Source organism: Ornithorhynchus anatinus, chromosome 12 (assembly GCF_004115215.2).
Source record: "Ornithorhynchus anatinus isolate Pmale09 chromosome 12, mOrnAna1.pri.v4, whole genome shotgun sequence".
NCBI lineage: Eukaryota > Metazoa > Chordata > Mammalia > Monotremata > Ornithorhynchidae > Ornithorhynchus > Ornithorhynchus anatinus.
This window is the reverse complement of record NC_041739.1, coordinates 42633304-42654712: the sequence shown is the minus strand read 5'-3', so window position 1 is coordinate 42654712 and position 21409 is coordinate 42633304. Positions and strand designations below refer to the sequence as shown.

The 21409-nt window shown below is 46.5% G+C and overlaps 1 protein-coding gene across 1 annotated transcript in view; it reads left to right on the top strand.

Moving 5' to 3' along the window:
• Positions 1-21409, top strand: part of LOC100090856 (vomeronasal type-2 receptor 26) — a 53332-nt gene that overhangs the window by 28542 nt on the left and 3381 nt on the right. Inside the window, exons 5-8 of the mRNA XM_039913683.1 lie at positions 2466-2609; positions 4131-4254; positions 9779-10073; positions 18628-19431. Of these exons, the coding sequence (XP_039769617.1) occupies positions 2466-2609; positions 4131-4254; positions 9779-10073; positions 18628-19431 (1367 nt within the window). The remainder of the gene's footprint in view (positions 1-2465; positions 2610-4130; positions 4255-9778; positions 10074-18627; positions 19432-21409) is intronic.

Genomic DNA, 21409 nt, shown 5'->3' with positions numbered 1-21409 from the left:
GTCACTGCCCACATTCTGACCTAAGCTGTGAGGTCACCCTGCTTCCTACACTGAGTGTACTTGGCAAAAACACAGACAATGCCCCAACATCACTGCCGGGGAAAGAGGCTCCATCTCTCTTATGTTTTCTCTAACAACAGAGCCCAGAGTCCAGTGGGAGAGTGTGCCTGACCTTCTCTCCCCTAAATTGCACTCCCAAACTGCACCGCTCAGCTCTAGGCTGCCTCAGCTACAATGATGAACCAAAATATTGAGGCTTAGTGGAAAGAGCTTGGGAGTTAGAGGATGTAGGTTCTAATTTTGTCTCTGCCACTTGTCTGCTGTGTGACCTTGGGGAAGTCACTTAATAATAATAATGTTGGTATTTGTTAAGCATTTACCATGTGCAGAGCACTGTTCTAAGCGCTGGGGTAGATACAGGGTAGTCAGGTTGTTCCACGTGAGGCTCACAGTTAATCCCCATTTTACAGATGAGGTAACTGAGGGACAGAGAAGTTAAGTGACTTGCCCACAGTCACAGCTGACAGGTGGTAGAGCCGGGAGTCGAACCCATGACCCCTGACTCCGAAGCCCAGGCTCTTTCCACTGAGCCACGCTGCTCCCCCATCCTACCATTTTAATTTAACATCTTAACATCTCTGGGCCTCAGTTGCCTTTTCTGTAAAATGGGGATTAAGACTGTGAACCCAACGTTGGACAACCTGATTACCTTGTATCTAGCCCAGTACTTATATCAGTGCTTGGCACATAGTAAGTGCTTAATACCATAATTATTATTGTTATTAAAACATTCCTGGAACCAGCTCTGGGTGAGGCTGGTCCACTGTCAGGAAAGATTTGGCCAGGAGCAGATTTTCTGCTTAGACACAACCCAAGTACAAGGCCAGAATGGTTGCCGGTGGCTACTGTGTCCTGCAGAACCAGATTCATCCCAGTCCTGCCCCTCACCCTGGCCAGCCAAGCCCCCACTCTCCCTGGTCAATCAAGCCCCCACCTCTCGCTGATCCACAGCCTCATTCTGCATCTCCAGGCAGGGAGAACTTCTGGCTCTGCTGAGGCTAGAGGCCAGGCAGAGACTCAGGTCACAGTCCCACCATGGGCTGAAGGGGAGGTTACCTGCACTCACAGAGTAAACTTGGGTATGGCTTGAACTTTGGGCCATGAGCCACAGACCTGTGGGAAAATTGAATAGAAACATAAAGGACTGGAGAAACAGGCAGGACTGGATGGATTTTATCATCTGTCATCTGTGGTTCCTCTTTGCAACTCCACCAGGGGCTTGGGTCTTCCCGAGTTGGAGCTTGGGGATAACTCTAAGAGTGTGGCCATCCAGAGTTGCACTCATTTTTTCCCAACCAGGCCAGACTCTCATTCCCTGCCCCTCCTGATTTCTCAGTAAATCAGTAAAGGACAGTAAAACTCCTTGATGATGGGTGTCAGATCTCTTATCAAGAAACAGTGTGGCCTTAGGAAAGAACACAGGCCTGGCAGTCAGGGGACCTGGATTCTAATCTTGGGTCTCTCCCTTGAAAATGGCTAGACCTTGGACAAGTTGCTTAACTTCTCTGTTCTTCAGGATCCTTAGCTGTAAAATAGGATTGAGGATCATGGATCGTGCCTACCATCTGAACTGTACTCTCTCAAATATTTAGTACAATATGTTACCCAAATTAAGTACTCAATAAGTAGCACTGATTGAAGATTAATTACCTATTCTCCCTCTGACTTTTAGCCATGAGCCCCCATGTGGGATTGGGGCTGAGTCCCACCTGATTATCTTGTATCTACCCCAGCACTTGCTACCGTGCTTGGCAGCTTGTTCATTCCCTAGGGCTTAGAAGAATGTTCTGCCAACAGGAAGTGTTCAGTAGATACCATTGATTGACTGGAGGGATAACGGGCTAGGAGTTGGCCTGGCTCTGGGAACAAAGAGGATGAGAGTCTGCCTGCCGTAGTGTCCTCCAGAACTCTTCTGGGTCTGAACCACTTGCCTCAGTATAAGATTACTAGTATTATTCAGGGCACAGTAATCACTCAGTGAATAGCACTGAAAGGTGGTTTACCACTTGCCTCAGATTGGGGATCCCTGGGGGTCTATTAATAGGGAAACTGGGAAAGCCAGAAGAAGCTGTAATTCTAGGAATATCTTTGACCCCTTTATAAGACCTGATTGAATTCTTTGTACCTAAGTTCTACATGATCCTGCTGTGGCCCACCAAGAATACCTGAGAGTGGTTGAAGAGAAATGATCTCCAGTACATTAGTTCAAGGCTGTTGTTTTTATCACCCAACATTTTTCTCAACCCTAATTTTATTGCAATGGCAGGACAAAAGGACAGTGAAATCCTGTCAAGGACATCCAACAGAGATTCAGGGGCAAATCTGAATCAGACGTCAGGCCTGGATGCTCCCATGGATCACTGGGGTGTTTGTCTAATGACCTCCTGGCCTCTTGCCTCCTCCAGGCTGGATTCCTACCAAGATAGCTACTGTCACCTGCCTTGTTGTCCGGGAGAACACCCCAGACCGGGGCCGGATAACCCCCAGGGCAGTGGAGTGGCTGCTCTGGACACACGTCCCCGTGGGTCTTGAGCAATTGACTATGCAGAGTAGGATCTGGCAGATGTGGTGGAGAAACTCATAGAAGTTCCTGAGTTGCGCTGAGGGAGAGGCAGTACCCTAGCTCAGAGTCTAATGGAGAGGTGGGAGAGAAACAGGGGAAAAAACCTGCTCCCCACATCCTCCCCTCATAGGTGGGCTACAGAGGAACCACCATCTGGGACAAGTTGGCTTCTGAGTTCAGGGCCCTGTGGGAGGAGGACTGAAGGACACTAGGAAGCAGGGCTGGGGCTCTGCTCTTTCTATGACTCGAGTCCTGGGAGACAGGATCAGAGTCTTTCCCATCATGCTTAAGGACAGACTCTCAGTCTCCCTTCAGAAGATCGCTTGGCTCATTCATTCATTCAGTAGTATTTATTGAGTGCTTACTATGTGCACAGCACTGTACTAAGCGCTTGGAATGTACAAATCGGTGACAGATAGAGACAGTTCCTGTCCTCTGACGGGCTTACAGTCTAATTGGGGGAGATGGACAGACAAGAATAATAGCAATTAATAGAATCAAGGGGATGAACATCCATTTAAACAATAGCAAGTAAATAGAATCAAGGCAATGTACATCTCATTAACAAAATAAATAGGGTAATGAAGATATATACATATATATATATATGTATACAGTTGAGCGGATGAGTTCAATGCTGAGGGGATGGGAAGTGAGAGGGGGAGGAGCAGAGGGAAATTGGGGGGAATGAGGGTTTAGCTGCGGAGGGGTGAAGGGGGGGCAGAGGGAGTAGAGGGAAAAGGGGAGCTCAGTCTGGGAAGGCCTCTTGGAGGAGGTGAGCTATAAGTAGGGATTTGAAGAGGGGAAGAGAATTAGCTTGGCGGAGGTGAGGAGGGAGGGCATTCCAGGATCGCGGGAGGACATGGCCCAGCGGTCGATGGCGGGATAGGCGAGAATGGGGGACGGTGAGGAGGTGGGCGGCAGAGGAGCAGAGCATGTGGGGTGGGCAGTAGAAAGAGATAAGGGAGGAAAGGTAAGAGGGGGAAAGGTGATGGAGAGCCTTGAAGCCTAGAGTGAGGAGTTTGAAAATGGCTCCATTTGATTGTGATAGTTGCCTTCAATCCCCTGGATTGTTCTCTTTCCTGTGATTCCCCTGTTTCCCAGAACTCTCATCCGTGAACCAAACTCGACCCCATAACAATTGACTGTACAGCTTTTTGCCTCTTCAATAGGGTTTTGGGCTTGGGGGTGCCTATTACCCTTCCCTTTCTCAGGTTTGTGGTCTGGGTCAGAGAGGAAAGCCCCACCTGGACCCTTACCCAGAACCCCACGCATATAGTCTTTGCTGCTTCAGGCCAGCCCCAAGCTGCTTCTAACAGAGCCCAGCCCCCAAACAGTTTTCCTCATTCTTCCTTCCCTTCCCTGGCCAAATCTCAGTCTGGGTTGAGCTCTGTTGAGGTGTGGGGAGGGGCCCTGTTGCCCCCCATGGTCCACGGTGGCCCTGAAGTGCAGATTTGGGGTTCGCCAAAACCTTGATGTTTTGAGGGTGCCTCACACCCACCCCCAGGTCACATGGCTCATGGTGGATCAGACCACGATGCAGAAATCAATGGACCAATGGAGAAGGGACTAAGAACGATGACCGGAGACCATTGGACAACAAGGGATGCCAACCTCATGCTCAACCACCAGTGAGAAGCCTGGGAACCTGACCGACAGCATGGGGACTAAGGAGGGTTTGCTCCTGTGGGAGCATCTGTGGGAGGGCCAAGGGGAGCTGCCTGTGCCAGCAAAGGATCATAGGGAGCAAAGGAAAGGCCATGTTAAACCCCGGCCCATGTAACCCACCCACGCTCAGTGTGTCGACCATTCAATCCTCAGATGGCTTTCTCTGCAGTTCGCTTGATACATACACCACCCAAAGCCCCTCTGCACTGAAGTCGGTACATTTATCTTTTGTTGCCTCCACTATGTATAATTTATTTTACTGTCTCGCTCCTCTTCTAGAGTGTAAGCTCACTGTGTTCAGGGATAGTATCTACCTATTCTATTGTATTGTAATCTCCCAAAATTTTAGTGCAAGCCTCTGTACACATTTAGTGCTCGATAATTAGCATGGATTTTTGAAATTACTGACTGACATTCATCGTGGTGAAAGTATATCCTTTTTAAACCTCTGCCTCCCCCCCTCCACCCCACTTCCCCATCTCTTACTCTTACCCCAACGACCTGGCCTCCTTCTTTATTGAGAAAATTGGAACACTTCAGGGGTGATCTCCCTAAAATCTCCTCTGCTCCTATCCACTCCTTCCTCCCTCCTGCCCTTTAACTGTCACATTTTTCCCAGCAGTATCTAAGAAGAAGTCTTCTACCTCCTCTCAAAATCCAAACCTGATATCTGTGCACCCAACCCTATCCCTTTGCACTTATCAAAGCACTTGCATCCTCCCTTTTTCCCTCCCTAACTGCCATCTTGAACTGTTAGCTCTCCAGTGGCTTCTCCCAGACTACTTCTAAACACATCCATGTTTCTCCTATGCTAAAATCACCTTCCATTTGGCCCTTCGACTCCCTCCCATTATTACCCCATCTCCTTCCTACAGTTCATCTCCAAACTCATTGAATTGTCTTACAGTGGCTGTTTCAAGTTGCTCTCCTCCAATTCTCTCCTTGACCCCCTGTAATGTGACTTCTGTCTCCTTTGTGCCAAAGAAACCACCCTCTCAAAGGTCATAATTACCTCACAGCCTAGTGGATGGAGTATGGGCTTGGGAGTCAGAAGCACCTGGGTTTTAGTCCTGACTCCAACATTTGTTTGCTGTGTGACCTTGGGCAAGTCACTTCACTCATCTCTACCTCAGCTACTTCATCTGTGAAATGGGGATTAAGACTGTGAACCCAGTGTGGGACAGGGACTGTGTTCAAACCAATTACCTCGTATGTACCTCAGCACTTAGAACAGTACCTGTCACATAGTAAGTGCATAACAAATGCTGTCATTATTGTTATTATTACTAAATGCAAGGGTCTCTACTCCATCCTCATCCTCCTTGACCCCTCAGCTACCTTCAACACTGTTGACTACCCCCTTCTCCTGGAAATTCTCTCCTACTGACCACCTCCTTCTCTTTGGCTTCACTGACACTGCCCTCTCCTTGTTCACCTCCTGTCTCTCTGGTTGCTCATTCTCAGTCTCTGTCATGAGTTCCTCCTCTGCCTCCCCTACCTTCCCACAACTGTGGGAGTCACTCAAGGTTCAGTTCTGGGTCCTCTTCTATTCTCCATCTATACTCACTCTCTTGGAGAACTCATTTGCTCCCATGGCTTCAGCTACCATCTCTATGTGGATGATTCCTCACTGTGGGCAAAGAATGTGTGTATTGATTGTTGTTTTGCACTGTCCCAAGTGCTTAGTACAGTGCTCTGCACCCAATAAGTGCTCAATAAATGCAAATGAATGAATTCCCAAATCTACAACTCCATCCCTGATCTCCCTCCCCTTCAGAAGTCTCGCATTTATTTCTGCCTTCAGGACATCTCTATTTGGATATCCTCCCAACTCCTCAAATTTGACATGTCCAAAACAGAACTCTTTGTCTTCACACCCAAACCCTGTTCCCCCCAAATTTTCCCATCACTTCAAGACTGCCCCACCATCCTTCCAGTCTCACTAGCATAAAACCTTGGAGTTACCCTTGCCTTATCTCTCTCATTAAACCCATATATTCAATAAGTCACTAAATCATGTTGGTTCAACCTTCACAGCCATTGCTAAAATCCTCCCTTTCATCTATATCCAAACGTTACAACAGTAATCCTTGGTAATTACCATGGCAAGGCTACCCTGCTTTAATTGCTGTGACAGCCTCTTTACTAAACTTTCTGTCTCCTGTAAACTCCCACTTCTCTCCTTACTTCACTTTGCTGCCTGAATAATTTGACTGGATCAAGTTCATCCTTGCATGCTTTAACTCTGCCCTCTCCTCTGCTTGGCAAAATTATTTTTCCACCCTTATTGACATTCATGCATGTTGCCCTCACCAGTTGGTCCAGACATTTAACTCCCCTCTCAAATTCCCTGTTCCCCCACTTCTCCCATCTGTCGTCCCTAATAACCTAGCTACCTACTTTATTGAGAAAATGAAATCTCTCAGACTCAGAGAAGCAGCATGGATCGATGGAAAGAGCCCAGGCTTGGGAGTCAGAGGTCATGGGTTCGAATCCCAGCTCTGCTACTTGTCAGCTGGGTGACTGTGGGCAAGCCACTTAACATTTCTGTGACTCAGTTACACATCTGTAAAATGGGGATTAACTGTGAGCCTCATGTGGGACACCTTGATTACCCTGTATCTACTACAGCACTTAGAACAGTGCTCTGCACATAGTAAGTGCTTAACAAATACCAACATTATCTGATCTCCCTAAATTGCCTTTCAAACTCTGCATCAAACAGAAACTCCTTACCATTGACTGTAATGCACTCAATGAACTTGCCCCCTCGACCTCATCTCTTCATCTCCTTCCTCATCTCTCTGCTCTCTCAGCCCACATACCTCACTCCTCTAATGTCAACCTACTCACAATACCTTGATCTTGTCTATCTTGCCCCTGAACACTCACCCACATCCTGCCTCTGGCCTGGAACTCCCTCCCTCTTCATTTGCAAAAGACAATTACTTTCCCCTTCTTCAAAGCCTTACCGAAAGCATATCTCATCCATGAGGTCTTCCCTGACTAAGCCCTCATTTCTTCTTCTCCCACTCCTTTCTCCATTACCCTTGGAGTTGGATTTCCTCCTTTCATTTAATGCCCCCCTTCAACTCCACAGCATTTATGTACATAGCAGTAAATCATTTATTTACATTAATGCCTGTCTCCCTCTCTAAAATGTAAGCTTGTTGTGGGCAGGGAATGTGTCTACCAATGCTGTTATACTATTTTATTGTTCTCTCTTAAATGCTTAATACAGTGCTCTGCACAACAATAAGCACTCAAAAAATGACTGATTAAGTTTTACAAAAAAAAGTGTTCATGAAATCAACATTTAGTTAACTCATCATAGAAAACTCATGGTTCCCATTCAAATTACCTGCTTCTCATCCCATCCCACTCATGGTCTCCCTGGCCAAGGTTCTTTTGGAATTTATCAGCTCTGTCATATTCTGCTTCAAACAGTTCTGCTCTCAGGAGGTGGACAAAATCATGAGACTTACTCAGAGGAGCTGACATTCTGGGGAGCAGTGGAGGCCCCACCAACCCCTTCTGTGATAGATCCTCAGTAGGATATGTTTGACACTGGAGTTTCAAGGCAAGACCAGTCTCCAACAGAAACTGCCATACTCCACGTACCCTAAGCCCCAGGAGCATTTAGGTGGGATTCAGAGAAGAATGGCTAGGGTGGGAATGGATCGTAGGCCTGTAGCCTCAGAGTTAGAATCTTCCATTATGCTGAAGATGTGGGAGGAGGAGGAAGAAGGGATCACACACTGGATTTGAGTGAATTTACTATCTCCATGCTGTCCATTCTTGTCTGAAGATGGAGCTTCTGATCTTTGGATGTATTTTGGACTGTGGTGATGGTCTGGAACTGACTACGCCCAGGGTTCTTTGCTCTGAGTACTGGGATATGTGTGAGGCCTATGAACTACTTTCTCAGGATCATTTTCTGTCCTTGTCACCATTCCCAGCCTCCTGCCTGATGCAAGAGCTGCCAACCCTGCAGTTACTCTGGGGACTGGCCTTATTGTCTGGGTCTGGATGGGGAGGGCAGAGCTCTGGGAGGCTTCCCTAGTTCTACAATCATCCACTAGCCCCCACACCTCTCTACCTTTTCAAACTTCCTGGGGACCCATGAGGGAGGGCAATTTCTAACTGTTTTTTCCTCTTGTGTTTGTGAGAAAGTTTCAGGGTTGCAGGTGCAGAGCTCCAGGCAAGGATAATCCCCAGAGCCTCTGCATGGCTTATTTCCCTTGTCCCATACTGGGCACAGGAGAAGCAACTCAGTGTTCTGCCCATTCCCAACTACAGGTAAACCTTGGTATGAGACCGGAGCCATCATTCTGACTCATATCCCTTCCCTCCCAATTTTCCCCAGATTGCAGTATGTCCTAGATGTATGCTGCCCCACATGTTATTGACAGCTTCCTTCTGAGAGGAGTGGATACTGGAGTCCTAGTTTCTGTGCCCATGGAAAAGAGTCAGCCTCCTGATTCTGGTGGTTCCTCACTGTTTATCCTAGACTCGCCTCCCCTGATGCTCTCTCTGCTTACCTTGTTGCTGTTCCTCCAGCTTCCCAATTCCATAAGTGGGGAAGAGAAGATTCCCTGCTGCCTGGGCAGACATTATCCATCCACCTACTACAGGGATGGGGACCTGGTCATCAGAGGGATGTTATCTCTGCAGACCATGACTGTTTTTCAGAGTGGAATTTTCCAATTCGTCTACAGTAATTACTGGGAGAACCTTATTACCTAGTAAGTTTTTTTTGTGTGTGTTAATGGTTATATTGAATATATTTAATTAATTTATGGTACTTGCTAAGCATTTGCTATGCAAAGCAATGCCCTAAACTCTTATTGGATACAGTTTCTGTCTCCCATGGGACTCACACTCTAAGTAGGTTTTAATCTGCATTTTACAGATGAGGTAACTGAAGCACAGAGAAGTTAAATGACCAGCCCAAGGTCACACAGCAGAAATGTGGCAGACCTGGGTTTAGAACCCAAGTCCATGACTCCTAAGCCTGGGCCACACTACCTCTTTTGTTTTCTTTGTTTGGATGGCACTTGATGATTGGGCAGAGTCTGTATTCAACACTGAGTTTCTGGCATCCTTTCTGAGACAGGTCCAACCCGTACTCTGAGCCTCCAGCATCACTTCCCAATCTGAATTCTCTGTCCTTCCTTCTTTCCCTTCAGGTTCTGTCCCTCAGATCGTCCTTCTGGGTTTGAAGGGAAAATATTTCCCTCTGCTCCTTCCCTATCCTCCTAGCCATTGGAGCAGTGACTTAGAGCCAGGGAGGACTTGGGGCTGGGTGATGTGGGAAAGAAGTCAGAGTGGCTGGTGCAAGAGGTGATGTGATTCAGGGCCCCAGGCTGGATGATGCTGCCACTGGACTTTGTACCCGCTCTCTACTCTTGGTAGGACATGTCCCCTGGAATGTGGAGTCAGGCGCAGGCTAGATCCTGGGGGCTTACACTATCTTTCTCATTTCAGTTGGGTTCACAAAGACTTCCAGCACTTCCTGGCCCTGCTGTTTGCCATGGATGAGATCAACAAGGATCCCAGCCTTTTACCCAATATATCACTGGGCTTCCATGTCCATGAAATCTACCACAATGCTGAAAGAGCCATGGAGGGTGCCTTTATGGGGATGTCAGGAGGAGGACAGACCATCCCTAACTACAGCTGTGGGAAGCAGGAAAAAAGACTGTGGCTGTCATTGGAGGAGCCACGTCTACCCTGTCCATCTCCATGGCGAACATCTTGGGGCTCTACAAGTCCCCACAGGTAGGAGACCATTCAAACAGTCTGGCTCCTTCCCTGTGTAGTTAAGAAATGACCAAACTGGAGATTTGTCTAAGGGAAAGCAGTTTCCGTTTACGTCTTTCAAACCCACACTGTCCACTGAGAAGGAATGTTCATGGATAGGAGCAGATTTTCAGTCAAAACCTAGGGCTGTGTGTCCTATAAGGACAAGCCAGGTACTGTGGGCACACTTATTGAGAGGATGAAACTGTCCAAGTGATTTCTATCATATTCAGTTTCTTTTTTGCTTTTTGCTGGCTCCAAGAGCACTCCCTGTCCATTCTGCAAATTTCCCTTTTAGAGGAGTAAAAAGAAATGGTAAAAGAAAAGATAAATATGGGACACAGAGTCGAGGCGGGGGGGGGGAGGAGGGGAAGGAGCCAGGTACAGGGAACATGAGGTCACTTTCACTCACTACGGTTCTGGGTTTTCTACCTCTTAGTAGGGTTACAGTGGTGTTTGTCACCAAGATTCCAGTGGGATTTCTAAGCCCTCCTGAAGCCCCATTTCCCGCTTCACTTGACCCCTCTAAGAACCACTGCTATGATCCACCTTCTATCTTCCCTACTTGCCAGCTTCAGCTGTTCCCTCTCTGAGGGTTCCTTTTACTCTACCTTCCATCATATGCAAATCTTCCTGATTCTCAAAACACTTTTTCTGGATCCATTATGCCCAGCACATATTACTCCATCTTGTCCCTGCTCCCTTTCTTGTCAAGTCTCCTCGATCAGATATTTTGCTCTTCTGCCTCCATTATCTCTTCCCCAACTCCCATCTTGACCCACTCCAATCTGCTTTCTGCCCCCTTTCTTCCACTGAGGAAGCATTCTATAAGACCCTATTTTACCCTAATACTCCTCGACCCCTCAATCACCTTGCATTCCATGGACCACCACCTCCTTCAGAAATATTACCTGATACTGTTTTCTCTGTCACGGTCTCTTTTGGTATTATTCCTGCCTCTCTGGCTGTTTCTTCTCACTCCCTTCCCCTGGTTCTTCTGTTTCTCAACTCCTAGCCATGGGTGTCACTCAACACTCTGTTCTTGCTCCCCTTCTCATCTCACTTGCACTCGCTCCTTTGGAGAGCTCATCCACTACCATGGCTTTGTTTACTCAGTCCATGCAGTGACTCATTCATTTATTCATTCATTCAATAGTATTTATTGAGCGCTTACTATGTGCAGAGCACTGTACTAAGCGCTTGGGATGAACAAGTTGGCAACAGATAGAGACAGCCCCTGCCGTTTGACGGGCTTACAGTCTAATCGGGGGAGATGGACAGACAAGAACAGTGGCAATAAATAGAGTCAAGGGGAAGAACATCTCGTAAAAACAATGGCAACTAAATAGAATCAAGGCGATGTACAATTCATTAACAAAATAAATAGGGCAATGGAAATATATACAGTTGAGCGGACGAGTACAGTGCTGTGGGGAAGGGAAGGGAGAGGTGGAGGAGCAGAGGGAAAAGGGGAAAAAGAGGGTTTAGCTGCAGAGAGGTAAAGGGGGGGTGGCAGAGGGAGTAGAGGGAGAAGAGGAGCTCAGTCTGGGAAGGCCTCTTGGAGGAGGTGAGTTTTAAGTAGGGTTTTGAAGAGGGGAAGAGAATCAGTTTGGCAGAGGTGAGGAGGGAGGGCGTTCCAGGACGGCCGGAGGACGTGGCCCAGGGGCCGACGGCGGGATAGGCGAGACCGAGGGACGGTGAGGAGGTGGGCGGCGAAGGAGCGGAGCATGCGGGTCTGTCTCAACAGCACCAAATCCCCACTTCCTGTATCATCTCACATTTCCCCTTTACTCCCTGAGATCTCCGCAAGGATGGTTCCCTGGGGCATCAATTTCAATAAGAATAAAAGTGAAGTCTTCATTTTCCCTCCCAAATCAATTTCTCCATTTAGGCTTCCAATTGAGGTTGATAGCACCACCGTCCTTTCTGTCACCAAGACCCTCAGTCATGGTATGAACTTTGATTCTTTGCTCTCTTTCATCTCTCACATCCAGCCTGTTGGTTAATGCTGCTGGTTTTTTTTCCACAGCATTTCCCCAGACCTGCTACACCCTGAAGGTCATCAGCCTGGCCTGGCCCCCATAGTTTCCTAGCCAAGATCTTATATTGGCCTCCTTACTGATTTCCCTAGATTGTAAATTCATTCTGGGCAGGGAATCTTTTAATCTGCACCAATTTTCTTAAGTCAACATCCCCCATTTGGTCTCTCTACCCAAACTACCTATCCTTATTGCACAATTTGATACCCTCAACAACACCCTCTCTACTGAATTCAATTCACTTGTGTCCCTATCCCTTCACCAGTCTCATAGCACTAATCCACAGCACTGGATCACCTTCAGAGTACTCTTCCTTTGCTCCTATGGACATACTGTGGAATGGTGCTGGCAGAAATCCAGAGATCAGGCCAACTTAATCCATGTCAAATGCATCCTTGCCTGCTCTAACTTGGCCTCTCCCCTGCCTGGCAACAATATTGCTCCATCCTTATTGACACCCATGCCCCTTGCCTTCACCAGTTGTTTCAGACACGTCTAAATCTGAGCTCCTTAACTACCCTCCCAAACCCTGTCCTCTCCCTGACTTCCCTGCTGCTGTGGACGGCATGACCATCCTTCCCATCTCACGAGCCCTCAACCTTGGTGTCATCCTTGACTCAGCTCTCTCATTCACCCCACACATCCAATCTGTCACCAACACCTGCCGGTCTCACCTTTACAATATCGCCAAGATCTGCCCTTTCCTCTCCATCCAAACGGCTATCGTGCTGGTACAAGCTCTCATAATATCCTGACTGGATTATTGTGTCAGCCTTCTCTCTGATCTCCCTTCCTCCTGTCTCTCCCCACTCAAGTCTATTCTTCATTCCGGCTACCTGGATCATCTTCCTACAGAAACGGTCTGGGCATCTCACTCCCCTCCTTAAAAACCTCCAGTGGTTGCCTATCAACCTCCGCACAAAACAAAAACTCGTCACTCTTGGCTTCAAAGCTCTCCAACACCTTGCCCCCTCCTACCTCACCTCCCTCTCTCTTTCTACTGCCCACCCCGTACTCTCCGCTGCTCTCCAGCTCACTTCTTCACAGACCGCGTTTGTGCCTGTCCCACTGTCGACTCCTGGTCCACGTCCTACTGCTGTCCTGGAATGCCCTCCCTCCTCACGTCCGCCAAACTAACTCTCTTTCCCTCTTCAAAGTCCTACTGAGAGCTCACCTCCTCCAAAAGGCTTTCCTAGACTCTGCCCCCCTTTTCCCTCTGATCCCCCTCCACCCTCTGCTCCTCCCCCTTCCCCTCCTCTCAGCACTGTGCTCATTTGCATAGAATATGTATTCTGTACATAGTAAATGGTCACGAAATAATATTGAATGAATGAATGAATTCCCTTTTCAAATCCCCATTTACCCCCTCCCCACCTATCCTTTGCCCCTATCTTGGCCACTTATTTTATGGATAAAATTGAAACCACCAGGAATGATCTTTCTAAAATCTCCCCTGCTCCTGTCCAGTCCCTCCCTCCCTCTGTCTCTTTTTTTGACTCTCCCATCTTTCCTTGTAATGTTCCAGTAGGAGATCTCCTGCTTCCTCTCAAAATCTACCCCTTCTACTCATTCTTCTGACCCTTTGCAACTTATCAAAAACTTGCCCCCTCCTTTTTTCCTTCCCTGACCTTCACCTTCACTTGCTCACTCTCCATGAGCTTCTTCCCCACTGCTTTCATATATGCATATGTATTCCCTATCCTAAAAATAAACCTCTCTTAACCTCATCCTCCCTCTGGCCCAGCCCCAGATCCCTCTGGTTATTGCTTCATCTCCCTCCTAACATTTCTTTCCAAACTCCATCCATCTGAGTTGTATACATTCACGGCCTCCACTTCCTCTCCTCCAATTCCCGCTTTGACTCCCCACCAAACTCTACCACCCAATCCAGTTACTAATCCCAGGCCCCACCTCCAACTTTCTGAGCCATTTGATCTCTTTCTCAAATTCTTTCTTTCTCCATCCCTACATTGATACTTGGGGACTTCAATATCCATATGGATGTTCCCCAAGACCCTTCCACTGCCCACTTCCCTTTATTCCTCAACTCCACTGACCTCCTGCTCCACCCCAGTTTACCCCCTCATCAACATGCACTTGATCTCATCCTCTCTAGTGACTGTATAAGCCTCACTCTCCCCAACTCTACTCTCACCAACTCTGAAATTTCCCTGTAGTAGTAATTATTAATAATTTTCATATTAGTTAAGTGTTTATCATAGGCCAAACGCTGGGCCTAAGTGCTGGGATAAGGCAAGATGATCAGGTCCCACATGGGGTTTACAGCCTAAGTCATGGGGAAAACAGGTGTTATGAATCACCCATTGGGAACCGAGGCCTAGAGAAGTTAAGTGATTTGCCCAATTGACTTGAAGCTGGGATTAGAACCCAGGTGTTCTCTTTCCACAAGAACACACTCTATCCAGCAACAACCTCCTGACCTGACTTCTGTCCCTTTCCCACCCAAACATGGAACTCTATTCTGTTCTCCATAGAGAACTTCAGTCTTTTAATCTGCACCTATTTTCTCAAGTCATTATGCCCCATTTAGTCCCCATATTCAAACTACCTATCCTTGATGTGCAAATTGACATCCTCAACACAACCTTCTCTACTGGACTCAACTTGCTCATTCCCCTCTCCCTGACCCTCAAACCTGTACCACTAACCCTCAGTACTTGATCACCCTCAAAGCACTCTTCTTTTTCTCCCATGGACTAGCTGTGGAGTTGTGCTGGTGGAAATCCAGATATAAGGCCAACCTAGTCCATGTCAGATGCACTTTGCCTCCTTTAACTTGCCCTCTTCCCAACCCAGCAACAGTATTGCTCCATCCTTATTGACTCCCATGCCCATTGCCTTTGCCAGTTGTTTCCTTCCTCAATCCCCTCTCACTCCACCCCACCCATCTCTTTGCCTTCACCTGGCCACATCTTTTTGGATAAAATTAGAACAATCAGGCATGGTCTCCTTAAAATCTCCTCTTCTCCTATCTGGTTCTTCTCTCCTCCTGCCCCTTCTTCGACTCTCCTACCTTTCCCTGAAGTGTCTCAAGAAGAGATCCCCTATTCCTCCTCTAGACTGTAAATTCCCCTCTGGACTGTAAGCTCGTTGTGGGTAGGGAATGTCTTTTACATTGTTATATTGTACTCTTCCAAGCATTTAGTTCAGTGCTCTGCATACAGTAAGTGCTCAATAAATACAATTGACTGATTGATTTCTGTCCCAATCTACCCCTTCTACCTGCTCCTCTGGCCCCACTTCTTTATACCTTATGAAAATACTCATCTCCTTCTTTCTTCCCTCCCCTACTGCTATCTTTCAACTGTTCATTCTCCACTGGCTTCTTCCCCACTGCTTTCAAATATTTTCGTGTATTCTCTATCCTAAAAATAACCCTCTTTTGACCCCTCATCTCTCTGGTTCTTGTTCTATCTCCCTCTTCCCTTCCTTTCTAAACTCCTTGAGTAAGTTGTCTACACTCACTGTCTCCACTTCCTCTCCTCCATTTTCCTCCTGGACACCTCACCAATCTGGCTTTTTTAGTAGTTTTTGTTACATGTTTACTATGTTTCAAGCATGGTACTAAGCTCTGGAGTAGATACAAGTTAATTGGGTTGGGACCCAGTGAATGTCCCACATGGGGTTTACTGTCTTAATCCCTATTTTACAGAGAAGGTAACTGAAGCACGGAGAAGTTAAGTGATTTGCTCAAGGCAAGATAGCAGACACCTGGCAGAGGCAGGATTAGAACCCAGGTCCTTTTTACTCTCAGGCCTATGCTCTATCCACTAAGTCTCGCTGCTTATGCCAACTTCACTCCATGGAAAATGTCCTCTCAAATGTCACCAGTGATCTCCTTCTTACCAAATCCAACAGTCTCTACTCCATCCTTAGCTTCCTGGACCTCTCCATTCCCTTCGACACTGTGGACCAATACCTTCTTCTGGAAACATGATCTAACCTTGGCTTCACTGACACTGTCCTCTCCTGGTTCCCTCCTATCTCTTTAGCTGCTCCTTCTCAGTCTCTTTCACAGGCACCTCATCCACCCCCCAGTTCCTCAATGTGGGAGTCCTTCAAGGCTTAATTCTGGGTTCCTTTATCTTCTCCACCTACACTTACTCCCTTGGAGAATCATTCACTCTCATGGCTTCAATTACCATCTCCATGCTGTTGATTCCCAAATTTACCTCTCCAGTCTTGATCTCTCTCCTGCTCTGCAGTTTCATATTTCCCCTGCCTTCATGACATCACTACCTGGATGTCCTGCTTACAACTCAAAGCTAACATGTCCAAAACAGAACTCATATTCCCACCCAAGCCCTGACCTCTCCATGACTTTCCCATCATTTAGACAGCACCATCTTCCTCTCTGTCTTGCAAGCCTGTCATTTTGGCATTATCCCTGACTTGTTTCCCTCATTCAAACCACATATTCAATATGTCTCCAATTCACAACATCAATAAAATCTGCCCTTCCTTCTCTAGCCAAACTGCTACTGTGATAATCCAAAATCTTACCCTCCTCCACCTTGAATGCTTCATCAGCCTACTTGCTGGCTTCCCTGCCTCCTGTTTCTGCCCACTCCAGTCCATATTTCACTCTGCTGCCTGTATCATCTTTGTAAAAAACATTCACTCGATGTTTTCCCACTCCTCAGTGAACCACTAGTGATTGCCCAGCAATCTCCTCATCAAAAAGGAACTCCTTACCATAGACCTTCATTATACTCAATGACCTTGCCCCTTTCTATCTTACCTTGCTTTTCATTCATTCACTGCATTATTGAACTCTTAATGTATACAAAGCACTGTACAAAGAGCTTGGGAGAATACAATACAGCAAACAGATTCACTCCCTGCTCATTATGAACTCACAACCTAGAGGGGGAGACAGACATTAATATAAATAAATAAATGAATGAATAAATTAATTAATTAATTAAAGATATATACACAAGTGCAGTGGAGATAGGAGGGAGGATAAATGAAGGGAGCAAGTCAGGGAGACACAGAAAGAAGTGGGAGAAGGGGAGAGGAGGGCTTAGTCGGGGAAGGCTTCTTGGGAGGAGATGTGCTTTCAATAAAGCTTTGAAATGGGGGGGGGGTGCAAATATCTGCTTGATACGAGGAGGGAGGATGTTCCAGGCCTGAGGTAGGAAGTGAGTGAAAGGTCGGCATTGAGAAAGATGACATCAAGGTACACTGAGAAGGTTAGCACTAGAGGAATGGAGTGTGCAGGCTAGGTTATAGAAGGAGAGTAGCTAGGCGAGGTAGGAGGGGGCAAGGTTATTGCTTTAAAGTCAATGGTGAGAAGTTTTTATTTGATGCAGTGGTGGATGGGCAGCCACTGGAGTTTCTTGAGGAGTGGGGAAACATGGGCAGAACATTTTTGAAGGAAAATGGTCCGGGCAGCAGAGTGGAGTATGGAGTGGAGTAGGGAGAGATAGGAGGCAGTGAGGTCAGCTGGGAGGCTGATAACAATAATCAAGGCAGGATAGGATAAGTGTTTGCATTAATGTGGTAGCAGTTTAGATGGAGAGGAAGGGGTGGATTTTAGCAATGTCGTGAAGGTAGAAGTGACAGGATTTAGTGAGGGTTTGAATATGTGGGTTGAATGAAGGACAGGTGTCAGGGATAATGCCAAGGTTACGGGCTTGTGAGACAGAACAAATGGTGGTGCCATCAACAGTGGTGGGAAAGTGAACGGGTGGACAGGGTTTGAGTGGGAAGATACCAAGTTCACTTTTAGCCATATTAGGTTTGAGGTGAAAGGAGGACATCCTAGTAGAGATGTCTTGAAGGTAGGAGGAAATGCAAGATTGCAGAGACGGAGTGCGATCGGGGCTGGAGTTGTAAATTTGGGTGTCATTAGCATAGAGGTGATTTTTCTATTCCAAGCCAGCTCACACCCTTCTCTCACTATTGTCAACCTAATCAATATACTTTAACTTGTCTCCTCACTCCTGACCCCTCATCCACATCCTGTCATTGGCCCAGAACTCTCTACCCCTTCATATCTGTCAGATGATCGCTCTCTCCACCTTCAAAGCCTTTCTAAAACCACATCTCTTCCAAGAAGCTTTCCTTGAATAAGTCCTCATTTCCCCTCCTCCCTCTGACTTTTGCATCTCCTTTCTGGTTAGTTCTGTACCCTTTATTCATCCTATCTTCCCAACAACACTTCTGAAAATATCCATAATTTATATGAGTGTCTGTCTCTCCGAAGTTCGCTCTCTGTGGGCAGGAAAAATGCTTACCAGCCCTGTTAAATTTTACTCTCCCAGTGATCTCCAAACAGTAAATGGTCAATAAATTGGACTAATGGACTAAAATCTCTTTGAGGATAGGTATTGTTGCTTTTTGCTTTTATTTTATCTTTTCCCTAGTGGTATGAACAGTACACTTTCCAAAGCAGCAGTTAAGTAAATACTTCTGATGGATTTGCTACATTGTCACACCTCCCTCTTAGTTCTGTTGTTCTCTACCCAGATCACCTATGGCCCATTTGACCCAATCCTTCATGACAAGGTACAGTTTCCATCTCTCTATCAGGTGGCCCCCAAGTTCTCCTCTCTTCCCTGGGGGATGGTCCGGTTAATGGTGCATTTCGGCTGGACCTGGGTGGGGTTGGTGGTGTCAGATGATATGAAAGGAGAGAGATTCCTCTTGGATCTGACCAGGGAGATGGTCAGGAACAGTGTCTGTGCAGCTTTTACCAAGAAGATCCCTAGTGGAAAGTTCAACTTTTATACAGCCCAGGAAATCTACTCCAGTGTCATGGCTACATCAGCTGCAGTGATGGCTGCCTATGGGGATGCAGAGTACCTGAACCTTCTGAGATTTGTGATAAAGAGTTTTGGACTATCCAAGATGGTTTTGATCAGCACCTTTCACTGGGACTTCACTTTGAGCATGACCTATGAAACAAATAGCTATGATTTTCATGGGACTTTGACTCTGGCCAACCATGCTAAAGAGATTCTGGGTTTCAGAGATTTTTTGCAGACAGTTAAACCAGCAAAATATCCAGAAGCCATTATCTTGAAGAAATTCTGGGAGTCTGCCTTTGACTGTTCTTTTTCACTGCCTGAAATGAATGGAAGAAAATGTTCAGAAAATGCTTCCTTGGAGATGCTGCCTGTGCATATTTTTTCTCTGACAATGTCTGCCCTGAGTTACAGTGTGTACAACGCTGTGTATGCCGTGGCCCATGGGCTCCAGAACTTGCTCCTATCCAACTCAAACCTGAAATCTCTGGAAAATGGGGACTGCCTGGTGCCTCATCCTTGGCAGGTAATATTCCCGCTGGCACAGAGAGCAGGTGTTTGGTAAGAGCTTACCCTGTTCACAGCATAGTCCTGAGCACTTAGGAGAGTATGTTACAACAGAGTTGGTCGAAACATTCCCTCTGCACAAGGAGCTTTCAGACTAGAGGTCACAAGCACTTAGTACAGTGCTCTGCACATAATAAGCACTCAATAAATACGAATGAATGAATGAATGAATGAATGAATGAAAAGAGGAAGGCCCTTCTGAAGTTAAGAAGTAGAGGGCCTTGTAGAAACTTATTTCTTCAGAGAAACCTCATCCTTTAACCTCTGACATATACAGGACTGGGTTCAGAGACTGAAACCTAGAAATCCATGCACTGAAATAAAATTGCAGGTAGGAGAGTGGAGAAACATTGCCCTAATGCAAGAAGTCCCTCTAGGGCATCTGGTTAAACTGTAACTAAGGTTTGGGCAATAAAAATTGGTTTGTTCTAATTTTAATCAGTGATGTTTCAGCTGGGCCAGCCACACATATCCTTGCAAAAAAGGGAGGTCTAAATCAATCAATTAAACAATGGTACTTATTGAATGCTTTCTGTGTGCTGAGTACTGTATTAAGTGTTTGGGTATTTACAGCACAACAGAGCTGGTAGATACATTCCCAGTCTATATATCTATAATTCTACTTATTTGTATTGATGCTATTGATGCCTGTCTACTTGTTTTGTTTTGTTGTCTGTCTCCCCCTTCTAGACAGTGAACCCACTGTGAGGTAGGGATTGCCTCTATTTGTTGTTAAATTGTACTTCCCAAGCGCTTAGTACAGTGCTCTGAACACAGTAAGTGTTCCATAAATACAATTGAATGAATGAATGAATAATTTGTAATTCACAAATGTTATTGATCTCAATACTGATTTAGGATGTAGTTTATCCATTTCAGGGAAAAGAGAACACAGTTCTAGGAACTGCAAATGTTAAACTTAAGAACATGACAAGGGAGAGCCTTTTTGGCTAGGACCATGCATCTCAGATTGGACTTTTTAGCCACCCACATACTCAGAGGTGGTGACTACTCTACAGTCAGTACTACCTTCTTCAAACTTATATCTATTGGAATAACCAATGCTGTCCTATTGGAGATGGTGGGGTTTGGAGGGTGGTCACAGAGCACAGTTTCACAGGTCTCCATCCTTATCATCACCATCATCACCCCTGCCCTTCTCCATCCTGTGCACAGCTCCCCGCTCTCAGTCTCCACAAACTCACTGCAGAGTCCAAGGGGTCATCACGGTCACTGGTACTGAGGTGGGGCTGTCCCTTGCTGTTAGACAGACATGCCCCTCCCTTTCCTCCTCCTTGTCTATATATGGATGAGATGGAGAATATTCTCAAGGGGAGGTCCATTGTCCCTGGGTTACCTTCTTTGTTCTCCCTTTCATGTTGAGAGAGAGGGAGAGAAAGAGAGGGAGAAACAGAGACTTCCCTGATTCCTGGGCTGGGTGGCTGATGTGGGAGAGAGGAGGAGGGATCTAGAGAAGCAGGGCCATCAGCAGGGCCAAAGGTGGGGGAACAGAAATCACCTCCCTGTGGGATGACTGCTCCCAGATTCCTGGTCTCTTTTTTTGCCAACCAGTTTCAGTTTTCTTAGGAAGTCATGATGATATTGATATTTGTTAAATTCTTACTAGGTGCCAAGCACTTTATTAAACATGGGTGTCAATATAAGATAATGAAGGCAGAAACAGTCCTTGTCCCACATGGGACCCATAGTTCAAGTGATAGGGAGAAGAGGTATTGAATCCCCATTTTACAGATGAGGCAATTGAAGTACAGGAAGTGAAGTGACCTGCCTTAGGTCACACATCAGGCAAGTGGCAGAGCCAGTATTGGAACCCAGGTCCTACAATTCCTAGACCCGAGGGCTTTCCATTAAGTCATGCTGACTCTTGGTTGTCACATAGGGGAAATTTGGCCATCCAACCCCAACCCCTCTGAATC